General features: G+C 53.3%; 2 protein-coding genes across 5 annotated transcripts; both read right to left on the reverse strand.

The window, feature by feature from the left end:
• Window positions 1–6,179: 6,179 nt before the first annotated feature.
• On the reverse strand, window positions 6,180–11,230 carry LOC149273259 (KICSTOR complex protein kaptin-like). The gene is made up of 12 exons (XM_089506567.1): window positions 11,020–11,230; window positions 10,602–10,684; window positions 10,365–10,449; window positions 10,227–10,281; window positions 9,956–10,031; window positions 9,551–9,624; window positions 8,694–8,803; window positions 8,180–8,278; window positions 8,012–8,090; window positions 7,073–7,208; window positions 6,733–6,903; window positions 6,180–6,314 (listed from the first exon to the last, which is right to left on the reverse strand). Exons 1-12 carry the CDS (start codon window positions 11,228–11,230, stop codon window positions 6,180–6,182), a joined length of 1,314 nt encoding a protein of 437 aa, XP_089362693.1.
• A 1,331-nt stretch (window positions 11,231–12,561) lies between these two features.
• Window positions 12,562–15,541, reverse strand: LOC149273260 (alpha-soluble NSF attachment protein). 4 transcript variants are annotated; one of them, XM_089506548.1, is made up of 12 exons: window positions 15,444–15,541; window positions 15,411–15,413; window positions 15,031–15,110; window positions 14,455–14,571; window positions 14,317–14,363; window positions 14,105–14,182; window positions 13,733–13,788; window positions 13,490–13,574; window positions 13,235–13,339; window positions 13,081–13,149; window positions 12,766–12,816; window positions 12,562–12,663 (listed from the first exon to the last, which is right to left on the reverse strand). In XM_089506548.1, the coding sequence occupies exons 1-12, from the start codon at window positions 15,539–15,541 to the stop codon at window positions 12,562–12,564; spliced, it is 891 nt and encodes a 296-aa protein (XP_089362674.1). The 4 variants fall into 4 exon arrangements, with proteins under 4 accessions (XP_089362674.1, XP_089362672.1, XP_089362671.1 ...); XM_089506546.1 differs by lacking the exon at window positions 15,411–15,413; XM_089506545.1 differs by lacking the exon at window positions 15,411–15,413 and having other exon boundaries at window positions 15,019–15,110.
• Window positions 15,542–16,477: the final 936 nt, after the last annotated feature.

Below are 16,477 nucleotides of genomic sequence, written 5' to 3' on the forward strand. Positions count from 1 at the left end.
GACTTAACGTCTGCCCTATTTATACTCCTCGAGCCCCTGGGAGCGCTCTGAAGCAGCCTCTCCACTCTCTATAGCAGCGAGACATGCGCAGGAATGTGGCGCCAGGTGCAGCCCGAGCACGTTACATGCCGTTAAACTGCGGCCACCCATGGGAGTCCATCACCCAGCGCAGGTGGACCCCGGCGGGAGGATGACGTTGCCGAGGGAAACGGGCCTTCAAAGAAGCTCATTGCAGGTTCAGAAGGGTCACAATGTTACAGATGCCCCCAACTCCCCTTAAATATCTGGTGCTGGAGAACCTGCAAGAGCCCAAGACCCATAGCCGTTCACATGGCTGGCTGAGCATGCTGGGATTAATAGGGTGCCACTTTGCCCATCAGTCCTTGGTCTCGGTGGCAGCATCAGATTTGGGGGAAATGCTGGGACTTCAGTCCCCACTCGGAGCTGCCGATCCACGGCAGTGTCACGGCGCTAACGGGTTATCCGAGGTTATCCGGCTCATTCCGGCTGAGGATTGTGGGAAAGCTCGGGACGCGCATGAAGCTCTCCGAAAGAAGTGAAAAAGGATTAAAACGTGTAAATCAGACGGGGGGGGGGGGCTCTGCTGCCGTCGCTATCGATGTATCTACTTCAGAAGGAAGGCGAGAAGAAACTGATGCAATAATAATAGGGGCCCCAGACAGTAAAATGGCCCCCGGGGCCACGAAACACAGGGCGGGGGGAAAGTAGAGCAGAGATAAGACTTTAAGGACCTCTGCGCATGTTCTCCGCGGGAAGGAGAGAGACACGAAGATGAAAGACCCGTCTCGATACATCAAAGGAATCACCCAGGGGCCGAGCGGAGGTGCAGAGCCGCGTATCACTTGCTAATCTGGGGTAGGGCGTGGGAAACTGGCAGTGGGTGCATGGAACCACCTCCCAGCGGAGGGCACCGAGCACAGAGAGGTTAATCTTAAACCCAGCAGCTTTCCTGAAGCCGACGCAGATTGGCATGTTTACGGAATCTGTATTTGCCTCACGCCTCCTCCCCGATTAAGCCCTGGTTGTGTAGCAGTGATGGGGTATTTGGGTCTATCCACTAGGGGCCGATGTGCAAATGGCTACGTGGCTCAGTATACCACCCCTGCTGGGAGGTCAGGCCATGTGTCCCCTGCATTCTCTTCTCTCCTTCCCCGGACTTTGAGGCGATGGATATTATTGAAACCTTCGTTATTGCCCCGTCGAGGGGACCCCGCCACCTCTTTACCCCCCACCCTGGAGCCGCGTGGTAACTGCAGGAGTTTGCAGGCTTGTTGCGCAGTTCGGGGTTATTTTTGGAGATGCGGTTGCCTTGGTGACCGTTTCGCGTGAATCTTACAACGCGGCAAATCAGACAGAGCCAAACCGAGCCAGAACGGCACCTAGAACCGGCGGCCGCCATCTGCTCCGTGTTCTCCAACACCAGGAATTCTAATTAGTGCCCCCTGTGGGATGCCCCGGGGCAAATCCTGGGCCAATGGCGGCTCACTGATCACCAGACCGGTAACCGCGTTAAGAATGATCAAAAAAAGTGTATTAAATTCATAAAAAATGCCAAATATCAGATAATTGCACCAAATATCTCTGCCCCTCAGTGTCTCCGCCTCTCTCTGCGGTTGTGTACCGAGCCCGTCCTCTTAGTGTTACACGTTTAGTGGATCGAGCCCGATCTGATTTATCTATACATTATACAGGGGGCCGGTCACTGATTTATCTATACATTATACAGGGGGCCGGTTACTGATTTATCTATACATTATACAGGGGGCCGGTCACTGATTTATCTAAACATTATACAGGGGCCGGTCACTGATTTATCTATACATTATACAGGGGGCCGGTCACTGATTTATCTAAACATTATACAGGGGCCGGTCACTGATTTATCTATACATTATACAGGGGGCCGGTCACTGATTTATCTATACATTATACAGGGGGCCGGTCACTGATTTATCTATACATTATACAGGGGCCGGTCACTGATTTATCTATACATTATACAGGGGCCGGTCACTGATTTATCTATACATTATACAGGGGGCCGGTCACTGATTTAACTATACATTATACAGGGGGCCGGTCACTGATTTATCTATACATTATACAGGGGGCCAGTCACTGATTTATCTATACATTATACAGGGGGCCGGCTCACTGATTTATCTATACATTATACAGGGGGCCGGTCACTGATTTAACTATACATTACACAGGGGCCGGCCGCTGATTTATCTATACATTATACAGGGGGCCGGCTCGCTGATTCATCTATACATTATACAGGGGGCCGGTCACTGATTTATCTATACATTACACAGGGGCCGGTCACTGATTTATCTATACATTATACAGGGGCCGGCTCACTGATTTACCTATACATTATACAGGGGGCCGGTCACTGATTTATCTATACATTATACAGGGGGCCGGTCACTGATTTATCTATACATTATACAGGGGGCCGGTCACTGATTTAACTATACATTACACAGGGGCCGGTCACTGATTTATCTATACATTATACAGGGGCCGGCTCGCTGATTTATCTATACATTATACAGGGGGCCATTCACTGATTTATCTATACATTATACAGGGGCCGGTCAATGATTTATCTATACATTATACAGGGGGCCCACTGCCTCATTACCCAGATTTGGGGGGTTATAATCTGCCACTGCGTGTATTTCACGTTTATAACCCTCTGCAGTAAATACCTTCTCTGCAGAGCTAACAGGCCTTGTATCAACTGGTTAAAGGATAAAAGAACCAATTAACCCCTTACTGGGGACAGAAAATCTGGGGGGGATCATTCTGTCCAAAGAACTTTACAGCAGCTTCGTCCACTAGTGGCCTGGATCGCGGAAATTAAATAAGGAGAGAGAGATTATCTGCGTTAATTAAGGAGGCAGACCGTGATGCTCGTGCCTGGGGCAGGAATTCACCCCAGAGGTGGCTACTAATACCCCGGCCACGGGAAGGAAAGGAGCAGAAATGGTTCTTAAGGAATAATCTCCAGAGATAAATCTAGTTTGTGAGACATTAGCTGAGAACGTGATGATGGTGGGGAGAGGGAAAGGAGATTGGAGGGAGAGAGATGGAGGAAGAGAGGGGGGGAATGATTGGATTGGAGAGAGATGGAGAATAGACAGGAGGGAGAGAAATGGAGAGGGGACTAGAGGGAGAGAGATGGAGAATAGACAGGAAGGAGAGAGAGACGGAGAGGGGACTGGAGGGAGAGAGGTGACAGCATGAGCCCCCAGGGAAATACACAGAGTGGTAAATAGGAGAGAGGACAGGCCAGTGATGAGAGTGAATGCAGAGTGATGAGAGTGAATGCAGGGGTAGAGTGATGAGAGTCAATGCAGAGTGATGAGAATGAATGCAGGGGTCGAGTGATGAGAGTCAATGCAGAGTGATGAGAGTGAATGCAGGGGTCGAGTGATGAGAGTGAATGCAGAGTGATGAGAGTGAATGCAGAGTGATGAGAGTGAATGCAGGGGTCGAGTGATGAGAGTGAATGCAGAGTGATGAGAGTGAATGCAGGGGTCGAGTGATGAGAGTGAATGGAGAGTGAATGCAGGGGTCGAGTGATGAGAGTGAATGCAGAGTGATGAGAGTGAATGCAGGGGTTGAGTGATGAGAGTCAATGCAGAGTGATGAGAGTGAATGCAGGGGTCGAGTGATATGAGTGAATGCAGAGTGATGAGAGTGAATGCAGGGGTTGAGTGATGAGAGTCAATGCAGAGTGATGAGAGTGAATGCAGGGGTCGAGTGATGAGAGTCAATGCAGAGTGATGAGAGTGAATGCAGGGGTCGAGTTATGAGAGTCAATGCAGAGTGATGAGAGTGTGTTCAGAGGCATAGCAACGAGAATGGCAGAGTGATGAGAGTTACAGAGAATGATACAAGGCGAGAGGCAGACAGGAGGCGATGTTAAGAATAAGATGCAGGGATGGAGTCCCCTGTTTTGCACGGAGCGACACGTTGCACTGATGGGACGGGTGCACTTGTGTAATTTGTGTTTCCGTGTATCACACCAGGAGAATGTCATGTGTGTCAGTGGGACACAGTCGCCGTGCATTGAGCAATTATGTAATTAGGAGACAATGTGTTGTTTGCGCGTGAATGAGGCAGCCCAGGAGAGGTGGTAATTATAACAATTTAGACAGAGGGCGGAGGATTCAAAGTGAATAAAAGGGACAGATGCGAAGCAGTGAATGAGAAGCAGAGACTGCGCCTATTGTAATGAGCGTGAATGAATAAATGGAGAGAGATACGCTGGGCACTGGCCGTGGAGAGGGGGACTCCGGGCACCGGCCGTGGAGAGGGGGGACTCCGGGCACCGACCGAGGAGAAAGAGGGGACACTGGCTAATGATCAGGGAGGGTAGACTGGGTACCAGCTGCGGTGAGAGAGGGGGATATGGCGGGACAGCCAGGGGTAGGGGGTAAAAGGGATGGTGAGTGAAGAGACTGATGGACAGACAGACAGATGTGTGAGCGGGGAGGGTGGGGACCGTGTGACAGACGCCTCTCACCTGCTCTGTCTTCTCTCTCCCAGGGATCCGGCTGCCCCCAGCATCACACCATCCACTGCATGTCTGTCTGTCTGTCTGTCACGCCGCTCAGTCAGGGGGTCCCTCAGCTGTCTTGTGCTGGGGGGTCTCTGGGAGAATCAGCGACTCGGCTCCCACCCCCGGCTCTCTCTCCTCCACAGCTGTTGCACCTCCAGCTTTTCTCCACCTCCCTCCCTCTCTCCCACTCTCCCTCTCCAGCGCCTGTCTGGATCCGCATACAGCCTCCCCCTCCTGTCCCCTCCCTACTCCCCACCACCCAGAGCCCACCTCCTCCCGCAGCTCCAGCCCCTCCACTGATGCTCCTGAGCGGAGAATTCAGCACCCGTACACCCCAGTGAGGGCGGGGAAAGCAATGGGAGGGGATATAGAGTAATAGGAGGGGTTATACGGAGTAATAGGAGGGGTTATACAGAGTAATAGGAGGGGTTATACGGAGTAATAGGAGGGGATATAAGGAGTAATAGGAGGGGTTATACGGAGTAATCGGACAGGATATATAGAGTAATAGGAGGGGTTATATGAAGTAATAGGAGGGGTTATATGAAGTAATAGGAGGGGGTATACGGAGTAATAGGAGGGGTTATACAGAGTAATAGGAGGGGATATACGAAGTAATAGGAGGGGATATACGGAGTAATAGGAGGGGTTATGCATATACATTTATGATAATGCAGCATAGAGACATGAAATACCTGTCTCCGGGGGGTGGGGGGGTACCGCGTGTTCCGTGTCCTCTGCCGGCTCTCACTGGCCCCCGTGGCTCCTGCCATACATTATGTACAATAACAAAGAGGGGCAGTGAGTGCAGAAACCCGAGCCCCTGTAATCATATACGGTACAAACTCTCACCTTTCACTGAATATCTGCTCCATAGCAACATTCTGCAGCCGTGACTGACCCACACGCGTGTAAACTACCGTTACATGTACCCCTGCTACAAACTCATTTCCTTCATAAGGCCCTACCACCTCATCTCGAAAGCAGCTCCACGCACCCATGACTTTTTTAGTGTATCACTTTGGTGCAGATTATTAGGGTCAGTGTCCGTTGCTCCCACCCAACAGAAATACCCCCCTGAGGTTGTGGCTAATCAACTCCACCCCTAAAAGACCACTCCTGGTTTTCCATAGTCCCCTCCCCCGCGGAGACTACAGGACGGGTCCTGCTGTCTGGTCAGCGCCGCACCTGTGCAGCGGTCTTATTGTTAAAGTCGGCCCCCCCTGGATGCCAGAAAGTCCTCCCCACTTCGTCCGTCTCACACTGCGAGAGGCGCCGAATCCCTCAGAAATCATGCGAGACGAGAACTGTTGTAAATGTAGAAAACATTTATTAACGTTTCCGCCGATTCTAGACAGAGGGGCCACAGACACGGCGCGTGACGGGGGCCACAGACACGGCGCGTGACGGGGGCCACAGACACGGCGCGTGACGGGGGCCACAGACACGGCGCGTGACGGGGGCCACAGACACGGCGCGTGACGGGGCCCCTGTAAGGTGTGTTCTGCTCTGTAGTTTTATGTAAAGGTCCGTTTCTCTCGACGGTTCCGCTCGGTCTGGGAACGCGTCAGGTTCGGTGTCTTCACTTCTGGGCTTCAAGGGCCACACCAGGGGCCAGCTCTGCACCCACTTCATCCACTGTCTGCAAACGTCTTGATGTCTCAACCTTGTGTCTGAGGCGCTGGAGAAGGCACTTAGCGGTCTGTGCGAGACTGTGCTGTACAGAGAGAGAGCGTCAGACTGTTCTGTATATATAGAGAGACCTCCAGCTGTACAGAGAGAGAGCGTCAGACTGTTCTGTATATATAGAGAGACCTCCAGCTGTACAGAGAGAGAGCGTCAGACTGTTCTGTATATATAGAGAGACCTCCAGCTGCACAGAGAGAGAGCGTCAGACTGTTCTGTATATATAGAGAGACCTCCAGCTGTACAGAGAGAGAGCGTCAGACTGTTCTGTATATATAGAGAGACCTCCAGCTGTACAGAGAGAGAGCGTCAGACTGTTCTGTGTATATATTATATATATATATATATATATATATATATATAGAGAGAGAGAGAGAGAGACCCTCAGCTGTACAGAGAGAGAGCGTCTCGGAGGAGGTAAGACAGATGCCCCGGGGCGAGAGCGTTACCTGCAGCACGTGGAGTCCTTTCAGGCAGACAACCGCCAGCTCGCAGAGACCGTCACACGTCAGGTCTACATGCGCCATGCAGAGCGGAGGGCTGGGGAAACCCCTCTGCCACACCAGCTGGAATTGCCCCTCTGCCCTGGCCCCCGCTGTGTATTTGTAGCACAGCAGCTCCTGGGGGGTAGATAAACGTTACTGGGGTATTTAGTTCAGGGAGTGATTTCAGGGGAATTTGGGTCCGAAGCACGGCGTACGGGGCAATTACAGCTACCTCAGGAGAGGGTCTGGGGCAGAATCAACGCACCATCCGCATCCCCCGTATCCAACGCACCCCGCCGCTCACCTGGCCGTACGTCGCAAGTAGGATCTCCAGCTCTCCATCGAAATCCACGTCAGCCGCCACAGCGCAGAGAACACTGTCATACCGGTCACTGTCCGGGAGAAGAAGCTGATCCTCCAGACCACGGCGCAAGACGTTCCTGAGAAAACATTATAATGTATAGATAAATCAGTGACCCGGCCCCCTGTATAATGTATAGATAAATCAGTGACCCGGCCCCCTGTATAATGTATAGATAAATCAGTGACCCGGCCCCCTGTATAATGTATAGATAAATCAGTGACCGGCCCCCTGTATAATGTATAGATAAATCAGTGACCCGGCCCCCTGTATAATGTATAGATAAATCAGTGAGCCGGCCCCCTGTATAATGTATAGATAAATCAGTGACCGGCCCCCTGTATAATGTATAGATTAATCAGTGAGCCGGCCCCTGTATAATGTATAGATAAATCAGCGAGCCGGCTCCTGTATAATGTATAGATAAATCAGTGACTGGCCCCCTGTATAATGTATAGATAAATCAGGGACTGGCCCCCTGTATAATGTATAGATAAATCAGGGACCGGCCCCCTGTATAATGTATAGATAAATCAGTGACCGGCCCCTGTATAATGTATAGATAAATCAGTGACCGGCCCCTGTATAATGTATAGATAAATCAGTGACCGGCCCCCTGTATAATGTATAGATAAATCAGTGACCGGCCCCTGTATAATGTATAGATAAATCAGTGACCAGCCCCCTGTATAATGTATAGATAAATCAGTGACCGGCCCCTGTATAATGTATAGATAAATCAGCGAGCCGGCTCCTGTATAATGTATAGATAAATCAGTGACTGTCCCCCTGTATAATGTATAGATAAATCAGTGACCGGCCCCTGTATAATGTATAGATAAATCAGTGACCCGGCCCCTGTATAATAGATATTTCCCTCACCTGTACACTACAGACGGCTCCGTGGTGCTGCTGATCAGGACGCTGAACTCGCCCGGAAAGTTCTGCCCATCAGGAAAAACTACAAAGGAGACAAAAGAAGCAAAAGTAACGGAGCAGAAACTTTTAAAAACTGGATCCTCGTGGGCGGGGCCTCACCTGCCTCCCGACGCCCCTCGGCTTCCCCTCCGCCGCAGGCTCTCGGCATCTCGAAAATGAGAACTTTAGAGAGGGGTCCGTCCTGCTGTAGAGACCAGGTCTGCAGAACCTCTGCGGAAAGAGAGGGCGAGAAGAGAATTCCAGCCTCACAGCCGTCACGGACTTGGCTGGCTGAGCATTATGGGAATTGTGGTCCTTTTCCCAGTTCAGTTAACTCTTTACGTGTATTTTTCTAAATCACTGGGAAAACAAACTATTTTCTTCCTCGATTATGAAGCTGAGCCTCAGATTATTAAAACCCGGGGGCTCCACACGTAGCCCCCGCGTGGCAGCCATCTTGCTTTTGCAGTAGACCCCCGGAGAGGTTATATTCTACGACCCTGGGCTTATTCTGGGCAGTTCTGCAGCGATGACTCCCATCAATCCTCTACTTACAGGACATGATTTCCGTGGCCCGAGGGATGTGGGGGGTCCCGGTCCGGACGAGTAGGGCAGATTCCCTGATACCCCCCCCCCACCGGCTCACCTCTCCGGCCCTGATCCACGTGCGACGCGCAGACATATCCGTTCTGACACCCGTAGGCCGTGATCCGGCGCCGGCTGCCCGGGATGTTATAGACACTCAGCCACGTGACGCTGCAACACACGGAGGACACGCTTACTGAGCGGACTTACTGCCGGTACACGGGGGGCCACTTTGGGGTCCTCTTGCCCAGGGTAAAAGACGGCCCCACCGTAAAGCAGACAGTGCCGGGGGTGATCCGTGGCAGCTGCACACACATGCATGTAGCGCCAGGAGCTTTAACATACGTGAGTCCTCGCCCGGCCCACGAAGAAGGAATCAATGCAGGGGCTGAAAGTAATCGAGGCGGAATAAAAGTTCTGATTATCTCTCATATGCTGCCACGTACAGGACGGACACCAAGCTACCGCCAGTGACCACGGACAGTGCAATTAATGTGAAGGGCCACGAGGGGCCACAGCTTTGTGCATCTCTTTTATATATCAGAGAGCTGGGGTTACGGGGGGCAGTAAATGGAGGGCGCCCGCTGGACGGTGTCCAGGTGGGGTCAGAATGTTTGGGGGCGGATTACCCACCGCGACTCCTGTAACTCTCTACAGATGAATCCGACTACTGACCTCCGCCAATACACGAGCACAATCAGCCTGGGGTAAAAAGCCTGGTGGCCTCCGGGGTCTGGGGCTGATCAAATGTCACAGTGGCATGTTGGGCTGTGGGGGGTCTCTCATGAAGGAACGGTGTCACTAACTGGCATTACTGGGAGGGAATATAAACCGGGACGGACTGTTACCTGGACAGGGGGGGCATTTAAAAGCTGGGCAGACTCATCGGGGTAACTGAGAGGGGTAACTGTGTCTTACTTGCTGGGCAGGTCTCTGAGCTCCGGGAACAGGTTCTCCACCGGCTGCTCCTCAAACTGGTGAAGCCCCTCGTTCTGCGGGAAGAGCCGTCAATCAGATTATTACACACAGACACGCCCCCTCTCTATATTATACACAAACACACCCCTCTCTGTATCACACACAGACACGCCCCCTCTCTGTATTATACACAAACACACCCCTCTCTGTATCACACACAGACACGCCCCCTCTCTGTATTATACGCATTGCACAGACATGCCCCTCTCTGTATCACACAGACATGCCCCCTCTCTGTATTATACAGACACACCCCCTCTGTATTATACAGACACGCCCCCTCTGTATTATACAGACACACCCCCTCCCTGTATCACACACACAGACACGCCCCCTCTCTGTCACCTCTTTGTATAGGTGAATACACTGATCGTTGCCACCCAGTAAAAACACGGTTTCCTGCTGGTCTCCGTCCTGAACCCTGCGGGGTTAACAAAGGCAGGAAGTGGATTCAGATCCAGAGCTGGAGAAGCCGCGGCCAAAGACTGCATTCATTAAATAACACTAATACCCCCAAAACGCCCCTAGGAACCTTCATCCCGAGCAGCGTTTATGGGTACTTGATGCTGGGTAGCTGTTCCCTTTATCCACTACCACTTATGCACTAGGAACTCACTCTGCGTGGCACAGCTGGAACGGGGTGAATTTCAGCTCCAAGTTCAGGCAGCTCTCTGCGGGGAGGAAAAAGGCAAAAGTGAATCCTGGCTGCAATCTGCAGAGGAACGGGGATGGTGGCGGGGCAGCAGATTCTTACGTGCAATGGAGTCCAGATTATACTCGGATCCCGGCTCGTAGTCACAATAAATGTTTAGGAACGGACTCGTCTTATCGCCCGAATCCTGAAGGGGGCAGAAAACATAAAGAAACTAAACCGCTCCCACTGCGGGGCGACAGACAGAAGGAAGCTATGGGACACAGAGCCTGCCCCTCCCACTGCGGGGTGACAGCGTCAGAGGGGCGTGAGGGCCGTTTCCATGGCGTTAGTCGGTACCTTAATGAACGTTATGCCGACCACCAGGCCGCGCTTCGGTGCCGATTTGCTGAAGGAGTCGATGGAAACGATCTCTGCGTCAACTGCAAGGAAAACGGGCGAGTTTAATCTACTGCGGCAGAACACGGAGCCCGAGGGGACGCTACAGCCCCGGGGGGGGGGCCACAGGAGCTACAGCCCGGGGGGGGGCACTACATACTCTGTGGGGACAGCGGGGGCTACATCTGTATAACCTGTAAGCTCTGTTACGGAGAAGGAGGGCAGCCATAGCTGTTGACCCCAGAGTGTTCATCTTTACGACCTGCCCCCTCAGTGATATATTTTCCCTGTTGGTCCCTCTATGCGTGTTCGCTCCTCCCCCGAGTTACCCCGCCCCTGCGGAGTGGCACCGCCCACTGCTGCCGGGAATGATACATGCCGGGTATATAAGTAAACTGCAGTTCTCGGGCTCCCGCCCGCAGCCGGTCCCGCAGGTCCTGGTACTTGAAGTTGATGACTTTGCCCTTCAGGGTGGCCACCAGGAGCTCGGGGGCCCCGGGGCAGGGCAGCACAGATAGGCCGTACACATTGCTCTGAGACAGAAAGCGGCTGAACGTGTCCTCGGTGAGCGGGCAGCAGGAGGCGGGCATTACGGGCGGACAAGCCTGAAGGGTCCTCCGGCGAGTGCGCCAGGGAGCAAAATGGCCGCTGAACCGAATTTACCAGTAGCCAACATGGCCGCCAGGGAATCTGCCGTGACGCTGCGCACAGAATCGCGGCGCGCGTAAACATGTGACAGTGTCCGCCTTCGCTGATTCGTCATTCATATCTGGGATAACTATAATTAATAACAACATCCGCTGCAGGTCAATAGGCAGGAAACACGGGCGCAGGGTACAGAGACCCCGCGGGGCTAACCGGCGAGATCGCAGCGTAACTAAAGTAGCCGAATCAGCCGCCGGTAATCGTTTCGCTGCTTCTTATCCCACCTTAACCCCCAAACCCTTTCGGTACCGGACCGCGCGTCCAACCCATGTCACGTGGCCACTTTGGTTTAGGGTGTGGCTAAAGGCGTGCCTATTTGTGTAACCGGGTGTGGCAGTTAGAATAATGGGTTTTATATGCTTGTGCAGCAACGCGCAATAAATACACGCTGGGGGTAAATAAGCAGACAGGGGCTTCTCACACAATTGGCTTTTATTTAACACGGAAATAGCAACGATTTAAAAATGGCGCACAAGACAACATAATGTATAACAAAGCGGGAAGCAACCTACAGAGCTGGGGCCACGGGGACCGCCGGCAACGCCACGGCCCCTCCGGATAATAAGTCTTGGGTCAGGGGGGATGAGCACCAGGCAATGGTGCAGCCAATCAGGCAGCGATTTAGCCCAGGGGTCCCCACTGTACCTTACAGGAGAGCGAACCCCACCAAGCCCCGTAAATTTGTTGGTTTTTTTTCCATTTTTGGCGCCAGCCGGAGCCCCGGGGATCAAATCTATTCTCTGCCGTTCCCCTCCCCCCGACTCGCCCCCAATCGCAGAACAAAATGACCGAAATTAATGAATTCCAAAATTAAAAAAGAAAAAAAAAATGTTAATGTTTTAACGCATTATGGGATTAAAGACCCCCCTATTTGTCCCCGCAGCCCACCTCCCTCTGAGCCCAGTTTTAAATAAGTCCCCCCCCCCCCCCCATCTGTCTTTGGGAATGTCTACAGGAAAGCACATGCACAGGATGAAACGGTTATTACCCCCCCCCCCCAAGAAATCATTTTTAACCCGTGCTCTGCCCGAACAGCAGGCAGATAAAGGGTTAATCTAAACCTCAGTAAAGTCACAATTCCTACCCCCCCCCCCCCATTGCCTCTGTACACATTCCAGGGCAGTATACAGGGTGAGTGATGCTGTGACCCCCCCCCCATTCCAGACATCGATCTTTAAAAAGGAAAGGAAAGGGGGGTGACTGCCGCCCCCCACTCTTAACGCAAATCTTCTTCTTCTCCCTGGATGGTCTTCTTGATGCGGAGCAGCATGGTGGTCAGCCACTGGTCCAGGCGGGAGATGGAATCGTATTCCTTCACCTGCGGGAGACAGAGGGGTTCAGCGGGTACAGACAACGCGGCGGCCCCCCCAAACCAGGAGCCGGCGAGCGTCACCACGAGGACATGCAGATCCCAACCTACCGCGTCCGTGTAGCCGTCCATGTTCTGCTCCTCGTGAGCGTCCAGCAGCTTCTAACAGGAGCAAAAAAAAAAAAAAAAGACGGTCACAGAGAAAAACGGTTCCGCTGAGGGTCCGGAACGTTCCGCGGGGGTCCCGGACTGATGTTAACGGGGGAGCCGCCGCCGAGCTGGGGCAGGTAAAACCCGACCTCGGGTGCGTTACCCACAGACCCCGGATCTATATATCCCCCGATAATCTAGAACCGGCTAGCAACGCGTCCGACGTTCCGCCGGGATAAGGAACGCGAGGTCGAGACCCGTCAGACGACCCGTTACCTTCACCAGTTTGCACTCCCTGGAGTCGGAGAAAGCCGGGAACATCTCCTCGTACTTCTGCACGGCCAGCTGTGGGGAGAGGACACGCGGCTCGTTCACACGCTTCTCACAACATAGAAGAAGCACAAAAAGGTCCCACCAGGTCCTGCCCTACCTTGGCGTTCAGCATATCGATGCAGAAATGGCAGAGGGCGGCTTTGAAGAAGTATTCCTTGGCGCTGTACTTCAGCAGCGGGCTGTCCATGGCGTTCGTACCCACCTCAAGACGGGAAGAGAGGGGATACAGTCAACAAGAGGTTAATATGGAAGTGAAAGGACCTCAGATACCTGGGAATCCGCGCAGAAAAGCCAGAGGGGCCGGTGGGACGGGGCGAGGGGGCCGGCCCCGACATGCTGCCCGAGCACCCACCTGCTCGTAGATTTCCACGGCTTTCTGGTACTGCTCCAGCTGGGCCGCGTAGGTGGCCACCTTCAGCAGACACTTGTTGGCAGAACTGCGGGAAACGGAGAAACCGACGTCAGCGCGAGACACGGGGGCCGGGCGGACAGCATTTATACTTCTCCGGAAAAGCTTCATTTTACATTTTTATGCGAATTTCCGGCGTTCTGTTGAATAAACCGAAGCGTTTTGCGTCCGTGAAGCCGCGATTACCTGTTGGATTCTTCTCCTTTGTAATAATCCGCAGCCTGCTCGTAATGCGCGATAGCCTGCGAGAGAGAGAGGGGGGAGGAATAAACTCACAGACAGCGATGGCCGCTGCCCCCCCCACCAGCCCGGCGGGGTCTTCACGCAGCTCTACCCACCCAGAAGTAACATTCACGCGCTGCAACACTCCCCTCCGGACACGCATGGGGCTGAGAGTTATAGGAGTCAGTGCTGCTTTTGCCACAATCTCTCGCCCACAACTTCCCTAAAGAAACCTGGAGTTGGAGAGAGACTCGGCGGCGAGAAGAACCCCTGGGGGGGGGGGGGGGGCAGATAGCCGGCCTTCCGCGGAGCCCCCGGACACGAGACGCCATTTACCTTTTCAACGTCCACCAGCTCCGACTCGAAGATCTCCGCGATGGTGATGTGGTGTTTGGCTGCGATGGTGAAGCGGCCCTGTGGGGGGTAAAGAGACGCAGCTGAAGGACAGACGGACCCCGGACTGACCGGTCACCTACAGAGCGCGGGGGGAGCTGCCACGTTACCGGGGGTAATCGGGGGGCCGCGCAGGCTGCACAGCCGGGACTCACCATGTCCGTGTAGATCTCAATAGCCCGGAGCAGACAGTTAATGGCCTCTAGAAAAATCACAAGAAATAATGATAGAGACGGACTGCGTGACCCGGCCCCTCCGGCCTGCACCGGATCCCCCGCCAACATCCCACTTACCCTGGGGGTCAGATTTCTTGAAGGCGTTCCCTGCGTCCACGAAGTTGGTGGCCGCGTCGTGTTTGCTTTGAACCTGGAGGTGCAGTTGGGCCGCTTGGCAGAAGGCATTGCCAGCCGCTGGGGGCAAAAAGAGAAAGTTACCCCACCGTGAAGCTCCAAATAAATACCATGGGGCCCAAAAACAGACCCCGATTATTAACAGCTAACCCGGCGCATTGTACAGCGCTGTGGAGTATGACGGCGATATATAAATAATAATAACACATTGTACAGCGCTGCAGAGTATGACGGCGATATAAATAATAATAACACATTGTACAGCGCTGCGGAGTATGACGGCGATATATAAATAATAATAACACACATTGTACAGCGCTGCGGAGTATGACGGCGATATATAAATAATAATAACACATTGTACAGCGCTGCGGAGTATGACGGCGATATATAAATAATAACAACACATTATACAGCGCTGCGGAGTATGACGGCGATATATAAATAATAACACACATTGTACAGCGCTGAGTAGCCGTGTTATCGCACACGTATGTTATACGCCGCCTGCCCACTTACCGCTCCAGTTCTTCACCATCTTGAACATGTTGGCGGCGCGGCCGTACAGCTCGCACGCTTCCTCTATCTTGGACGAGCTTCTGAAAGAGAAGACGACGTGAGACAGAAACCCGGAACCTTCTGGCAGATCGGCCCCCAGCGGCCCCCGTCGACTCTGTAAATCTTAATCAGTCGTTGGTCTCGTCTTAGATTCAGGAGCCGTATGTCTATCCCATGCATGTTTAATCCTCTCACTGTATTACACTCTACCACCTCTGCTGGGAGGCTGTTCCACTTCTCTACCACCCTCTTATCGCTCACTGTGGATCGGAATACATCACGAGGGGTCTGTCAATCCACACTCCGCGGAGTTAAGCGCTGCTTCCCTGGGGTACCTTGACCCCCTTTTGCCCCCCAGATTATTCTTTACTCACCCGAAAAGCCCCGAGAAGAAAGACTGAGACGATTTGACTTTCTTTTCGGCCTCAGCGAGCAGCTGCAGCGCCTCCTTCTCCTTCCCGGAGTTATCCATTTTACAATCCGGGGCACAACCTGCAAGGATGAGTGTGAGCGGAGACTCGGAGTGCAGGCCGGGGGGGGGGGCAGTTTATTAAGCTAGATGAGTGAGGGAGGCTGTGGGAGTCGATAATGGGAGAGGTGACCGGGGGTCGGAGGTAGGCCGGTGAGACTCGCAGCTGGGAGACCGGAAGGGGGTTATTGCAGCTGGGAGGCTGCGGGTTTAATTAGGGTGGCCGAGGGGGTCACTATGGGATGAAGGCCGGGTCGGGGTTTGACAGAGTGGCCGGAGAACTAGTGGACCGGGGTCAGGACTGGCCGGGGATTCGCGCACTTTAAAGGAGCCCTCGGCCTGGGTACAAACCTGGATTAGAGGCCGGGGATCCGGGGCCTGGCACTGGAAGCAGCCCCCTCTTGGGGTCGGGGATTGGGAGCTCCGAGTGACAGATCACAATCCCTGATCTGGATTCTGGATGAGCCGCTGGCAAGTGACACTGCGCGACTTCCGCCCACACTGCGCATCACATGATCTGCCACTGCGTCACTTCCGCCTTCACCGTGACAGCTGACAACAAAAGTCACGTGACTGGTTTAAATTCCCTGACGTCGAGCCAGAGCAAGCGATCTGCGCCAACAGGTACGCGAGGGGTAATACGGGGGTCATCTCATGCACGGGGGGGCGGTAATATGGGGTCACCCGCCCCCTGCACCGGGGGTAATGCACTTGGTACTCAGGGTGGTATTATGAGGTACTATGGTGGTGATCACTGGTTACCCGGTGAGTAATAGAGCCCCCCCCCCCTGCACCAGGTACCCGAGGGGTAATAGCGGCGCGCCTTGCACTGGGGCCCGGGTGGTGATATAGGGAGGGGGGGGGCGGTCAGTGTCACAGATGTTCCTTATTCTTTATCTTTTTCTACTTTTCTTCTGGGGAAAAACTAACTTTTTGCCC

Source organism: Sceloporus occidentalis, unplaced genomic scaffold (genome assembly GCF_023333645.1).
Source record: "Sceloporus occidentalis isolate IW3139 unplaced genomic scaffold, rSceOcc1.0.p SCAF_390, whole genome shotgun sequence".
Lineage (NCBI taxonomy): Eukaryota > Metazoa > Chordata > Lepidosauria > Squamata > Phrynosomatidae > Sceloporus > Sceloporus occidentalis.